This window comes from Pinus tabuliformis, chromosome 4_1 (assembly GCF_031772625.1).
Source record: "Pinus tabuliformis cultivar Carrire ecotype Pingquan chromosome 4_1, CPIR1, whole genome shotgun sequence".
Classification (NCBI taxonomy): domain Eukaryota; kingdom Viridiplantae; phylum Streptophyta; class Pinopsida; order Pinales; family Pinaceae; genus Pinus; species Pinus tabuliformis.
The window spans coordinates 749,464,576-749,471,374 of NC_142303.1; the positions used below are offsets into that span (position 1 = coordinate 749,464,576).

At 38.4% G+C, this 6,799-nt stretch overlaps 1 protein-coding gene across 1 annotated transcript; it reads left to right on the top strand.

Annotated features, from left to right (window-relative positions):
• Positions 1-303: 303 nt before the first annotated feature.
• LOC149178314 (uncharacterized) lies at positions 304-828 on the top strand. Its single transcript, XM_089422049.1, has one exon. It carries the CDS (start codon positions 304-306, stop codon positions 826-828), a length of 525 nt encoding a protein of 174 aa, XP_089278175.1.
• Positions 829-6,799: the final 5,971 nt, after the last annotated feature.

Consider the following 6,799-nt stretch of genomic DNA (forward strand, 5'->3'; position numbering starts at 1 on the left):
TATATATATATATATATATATTTCTTTTTATGTGGAAGAGAAATATTGTAGCAATGGAAGCTGAAATATGGCAAAGGATCCCAAAAGAGTTGTTGCATATGATTTTAGCGAGGCTGCCCATTAGGGTTCTTGGCAAAATGAGGACTGTGTGCAAACAGTGGAACATCTACTGTCTTCCCGTGATGCCTTCGAAGGACTGGTTCCAATTTGGTCGTTGTACTCCACCCCTGGGTTTTTATTCAGATCCATTGGAATCCAAAAGATGACGTGGATTCTTGGGTTATAGAAGAACGCAGTTCAGACATGTACCAAGTTCCTTTGCTCAATCACGTCGTTGTGAATAATTGCAAGGGCATCTTCTGTTGTCATAGAAAAGGGGATATATTGGATCTTTCCATAGGCATTCCCAGTGCCAGGAATTGGGTACAGCTGCCTCGTCCTCCAATACCTGCTTTCGTTTTCAATGGATTGGCTTTCGATTGTTCCACAAGGAGTTGCACTCTCCTGCTGGGCAGATATTCTAGTAGCAGGAGAAGAATTGTGATGTGTATTTATGATTCAGAATCCAACGCCTGGACTCAAGTTTCCATGATGGTCCCGGACCATATTCGGCCTACTGGAAAGGGTATCTTCTGTAATGGCAAGTTTTACTGGGTGTCTCTGCCTCCCAATCCCCCGAATCCCATCCCTAATCTCATGGTAGCCTTCAATATTGCCGACGGGCTGTGGACAGAAATCCCGTTGCCACAAAGATGCAAAAGGATTAGTCCTGAAAAATTTAGGGGATTACAATGGGAAAGTGGTGCTAGTGGAGCACAAGGGCCATGACTCTGTTTGCATATGGAAGTTGAATGAAGCAGAAGTATGGTGTGATGTAAAAAAAAAAGAACCGTTTGGCAAAATGCAGCATTCCATTATTGGATTCAGTAGCAGTTAATAGCAGTGGGTTGGTAATGGTAATGGATCGGAAAATGAATATATCGATATATAACTGGAATGAGAAATTGATAGTCTGGCGATTGAGATTCCCTGGGCCTCGCATGTCTCAACGACCAATTCGAGTATCGATATCAGCCTTCGAATCTAACAACTTATGGTGGCCTCAACCATGATTTATATACTGATCCATTACTTAGGAAATTTTAGATGGTTGTGTTTTATTTCTCCTAGTTTTTTTTCTAAATTTCGATGATAATTGAAGTGCTGGGTTTATGAATATATTCTTTCTTTTTATCATATATTACCAGCGTAACATTTTTCATTTACTCAAACTATGGATCCTGAAACTTTATTGACAATTAAATTAGAATCGTGGAAGTTAGTTTCTAAACTTGCAGAGCTGTTTTATCTATATATGTAAAAGAGAAGTAAAAGGTATGAATAGAGAAGAAGATTATTCATCGTTATATGCAAAAGAGAAGTAAAAGGTATGAATGGAGAAGAAGATTTGGAGGCTTTTTGGTGTTTATTTTGCAGTTTTGAGATGGCTAGTAGTGTACCATAGCTTGATGGGAAAATGGTATCTGGTGCATCAAGATGAAGACTCTTTTCTACTTGTAAGAAATATATGAGATATCCAAGTGTGAAGATGATGATAATGACTTTGTGAGTTTTGCTATATATATATATATTTTTTTTAATCTGATTCTATTTATTTTGAGAATGTAGTAAAAGAAAGAAAATGGTGTGATGACATGGATGAAGAAATCCAAACAATTGAGGAAAATGAGACGTGAGAGATAGTAAATCTTCTAGCAGAAAAAGGAGTTATTAGTGTGAGGTGAGTTTATAAACCCAGGAATGATGTATAATGCATAATTGAAAGGCACAAAGCACAACTTGTAGTCAAGGGTGCAAACGACAATATGGAAGAGAATATAATCAAACCTTTGCTCTTGTACAAAGAATGGAAACTGTTATAGTTGTCATGGCCATAGTAGCTCAATACAAATGATAAGTCCATCAAATGGATGTAAAATCAACTTTTCCCAATGACGTATAAGTTAAGAAAAGCATTGTGTGGGTTCAAGCAGTTGCCAAATTCTTGGTATAGCTGCATTGACTCGTAACTATTGAGCAATGGTTTTAGTAAAAGTAGCAGGAAGCCAAACAGTTTACATCAAAGTTAGCAATGAAGGTGAAATTATCAAAGTTAGCAATGAAGGTGAAATTATAATTATTTGCTTGTATGTAGATGATTTTATTTTTACAGGAAATAATCTATCCATAGAAGAATCTAGATTAGCAGTCGAGAAAGAATTTGTAATAACAAAAATGGGCTTATTGAGATATTTTTTGGTATTAAAGTCGAACAAACAAATGAAAGTATCTTTATATCTCGAACCAAGTATGCAGGGGTTATCTTGGAAAGATTTAGGAAGTTGAATAGCAAGCTAATGCCAACAATTATTGCATGGTGCATAACAGATGGAGGCCTTACAAAGATGGTCTAGTGGGGTAGAATTTTCTAGTGAAAATATTAGGATACACATTTACCCTTATTCTAGTGTTGAATAAAAATATCGTGAAAAGTAATGTGTTGCTAGTTGTGGATAAAAAGACCCTCAACTTTCTTCGCAACTTTGTGGTCACTGGCCACTTATGAAAGGAGTAGGCATCTTTAGAAATGCGGTGCCATTTAGAGGAAATACTAATAGCAACAGGGAAAAGGAAATTATTCCGTTCATTTAATTATTTTTCAATTGTCTGGTCATATTGTGAGCTGCAATATATATCACAAGATTGTTTTAGTACTAGTAAACAATGATTAAATATATAATAAATTTGAACCTTTTGACATTTACAGGACATTCCTCTCAATTTACAAAAAAATAAAGTATGAAAATCATGTTGGAAACAGTTCTGAAGTTTGGAGTTTTTATTTTATTTTCAAGATTAATTAAATGGGTTTGGAAGATTGGGACTTATCTATTCACTAAGGTTTTAAAGAAATTATATGCATAAAACTTATACTAACACCTCCTAGTGGAATTGATAGTGCACTAATTTGTTGCTTGCTATTATCTTGGTTTTGGTACCACCATATAGCATATACGGGTTCAAATTCTATTTTCCATGATGGACAGTTGAATCTGTTTCAACTCTAATTGTTATTGAGGGGTTCCACAAGGATGTCACATGAGCATTTATGATGCCCATTTTAACATAGATAGCCACCTATGTTAAGGTTCTATTTTGCAGTTCCATGTTATTTATGAACATTATATACATTTGGTTGGACACGTGAAAATCGATTGATGGATGGGATATTGATGATGGACATGTTGGATGTATGACCAAATGTATGACTTACTTGGTTACAATTTATCTAGTGCATGACTTGTCAAAGTTATTGTTGCATCGTATAGGCTTATATAGATATGATTTATCTAATCAATGACTTAGTGAAATTATGATTTATCTAATGTAAGATTTATTTCCAGTATGAACAACAAAAATTGACACGTGGACACTGGGCTTAATAAACATGATGTTTAAGATCATGTACCTATATCTATTTTGTGGTTGTATATATGCATGGATGAGAACTAAACTACAGGTTGGAAAGAACCATATGATAACCAAGATATACTATTCCATTGGGGAAGGTCGAGATGACCAATGAGGAAAGGTACGATGTACATTGTTCTATTACATTTGGTATCTACTTGATATGCACTCTTATGACATGAGTAAAATGCAAATGACAGGTGGCAAGACGACCTGACTGGATTATTCGATGACAAGTCCAACCAGCTCTGTAGTGTGGTCCGTGCTCTGAAGGAGGGGTGGAGGTGTTTCCCACCGTGTATCCTCCGAAACCTGGAATCGTGGGGAGGACAACTGAACGCTCCCCCTAGACGTGTGATGACGATTGCCAGATGCCTGCTGGGGAAAGTTCGGTCGAGGTATTCGACGCTTCCACCATGTCGGTTTTATCAGTGGTTAGTATGGCCGTTGCCACTGATAGAGCAGCAGAGGATGGATAGGGTGGGAACGGAACTAGGTCAAGGTGGATAGGAGGATATAGATCAGTTGGAAACTCTTGATGGGAAGTAATGTCATTGTCTGACTTATCAAATTTAATGCTATAACTCTTTCTGGTTTGCTATGCTTTCAAACTCCTTGTATCTTTTCATTCTAACTTCGGGACGAAGTTTTCTGAAGGAGGGGTGTATGTAATGCCCCACTTAAATCTTATCCTACAAATTGTGCTAATATTTACATTATCTGAAAATATTGAGAAATATTGGTCTAAAATAAATTTATGATTTCCATTTTTCAAATTCCCCACTTACCTTCTCAATTTGAATATTGTGTAGGATATGGTCTCCTTCCATTAATTCAAAATATATTTATTCATTTCACATTCCCCAATGTACCCTCACATTTAATTGGGAGAAGACATAGTCCTCTCCATCTTATCATCAATATATATATATTTATTCATTTCACATTCCCCAATGTACCCTCACATTTACTAAGGAGAAGACAAAGTCCTCTCCATCTTATCATCAATATATATTTATTCATTTCACATTCCCCAATGTACCCTCACATTTAATTGGGAGAAGACATAGTCCTCCCCATGTAATTACACTTCACATTCCCAAATGTACTTTTCAGATTTACTTGGGAGAAGACATGATCCTTCCCCATTAAATTCTCAATTTTAAATTCATATCACAATTCCAAATGTACTCTAGCTTGGAAGAGAAGTCAACCAAGGATGGGTGAGAGTTAATGACATTAATGAGAGGTGGTTGAGGAAAGAGGGTATAAAAGGGAAGGGGGAAGGAAGAAGAGGGGAGTGGGAGTCTTGCTTAGGATTGTGGGGGTTGGTTGTGATTGTTTGGCCTTGTTATGATTTTTGGGAGACCTTGGAAACCTGTGGAGGTTTCTTGGGTTGAGGGGAGGAAAGTATCATTTTCTAGTTTTGCACATTCTTCTTGAGGACACACTATACCTGGTTGGACTTGGGCACAGAGGGCTAGGGAACCTGTGGAGGTTTCCTGGGCTAGGAATTTATTTCCTAGTTGGCTGGGAGGTAAATCCGGTTGGGTCGGCCAGAAGGAGCGTTCAGCTGGAGCTATCAGACAAAGGTATCGTCATCAACCGCCGGAACAGGTATTTTTCCATGGACTACTCTTGTTAAGTTGATATCAATGGAATGCTCACCTTAATTTATGTTGCTTATGATAAAATGATTAGATGTTAAATATTTAAAGATATGTGAAAAGGTCAGCAAGCTCCTTTTATTATTTATATATTAACAGGAAAATAGATATGTTAGTGTATAACGAAATAAAGGCTCTAATAATAGGATTCAGGTTCTTACACAAGCTTCTCCTTCATCTTGGGTACTCCGTGTAGGTCGCGTGGTTCCATATTCTTCCTTCTCCTTTTGGGTCAGCCGTATAAGGGAACAGGTCTGCTACATTAAAGATAGGTGAAATGCCTATTCCGGGTGGCAATTGTATCTCGTAGGCATTCGTTGAAAACTTCTGAAGGACTTTGCAAGGTCCTATCTTTTTATACTTCAATTTATCGTACGTACCTTTAGGGAAGCATTCTTTGCGTAAATGTGCGAGGACTTCGTCCCCCACGTCAAACTGTACTTCCCTTCTCTTCAAATCAGCTTGTTGTTTGTATTTTAAGCTGCTGTCCTGTGATTTAATTTTTACTTGTTCATGCAAATCTCTCATCGCGTTAGTGAAATATTCTTCGTCTGCGCTTCGCCTTTCTTGCAGTCCAAGGTCCCGCAGTTCAATCACTCCGCGAGGATGCATGTCGTACAGGATCTGAAATGGACTGAAACCTGTGCTGCGGTTAGGCGAGTCGTTGTAAGCGAACTTTGCCTTTGCAAGCGCTTGATCCCACATTCGCGAATTCTCTCCGACCAAGCTCTGTAACAGGTTTCCCAAACTCCTGTGTACAACTTCTGTTTGCTCGTCAGTTTGCGGGTGATATGCAAAACTGTATCTTAGCTGTGTGTCCAGTTTTTTCCATAAGGTACGCCAAAAGTGTCCCGTGAACTTCACATCCCTGTCTGAAAGGATAGATTTAGGCAATCCATGTAACTCGACAATTTCATTTTAAAACAAGTGGGCCACGTGAGTGGCATCACTGGTCTTTCTGCAAGGAATAAAATGCGCCATTTTTGAGAATCTTTCCACTACTACCATTACCGAGTCATATCCTCGTTGTGTCTTGGGTAGACCTAAGACGAAGTCCAAGCTAACTGAGTCCCATGGCCTGCCTGGAACAGGTAACGGTGTATAGATTCCTGTGTTTTGACTGTGACCCTTTGCTAACTGGCACACTTTGCATTTGGCCACAAACCGCTATACATCTCTCCTCATCTTAGGCCAAAAGTAGAAATGACTAAGCTTCTCGAGGGTCTTGTCCATGCTGAAATTTCCGGCCAAACCTCCACTATGCTTCTCTCAAATAATATTCTCCATCATCGAGCAGTCAAGTATGCACATCTGTCCTCCCTTAAACAACAACTTCTCCTGTAGATTGTAGTCCAACCAAGGACTGTTATCTCTCGCTAAGGGATTCTGACATGCCTCATAAGCTTCTTTAAAATCTGTATCCGTCTGGTATAAGTCCTGTAAGTGCTCAAAACCCAACACCTTCACAATGCTTTCCTGCAGAAGTAGAGATTTCCTACTCAGCGCATCCGCTACCTTATTTGCTTGCCCGCTAATATGCTTCAACACGAAATTGAAACTCTGCAAATACTCCACCCATTTGGCGTGTTTGTGGTTCAGCTTGTGTTGCTGCATTACATACT

Coding starts and splice junctions, on each gene's coding strand:
- LOC149178314 (XM_089422049.1), top strand. CDS start 304: ATGTACCAAGTTCCTTTGCTCAATCACGTCGTTGTGAATAATTGCAAG.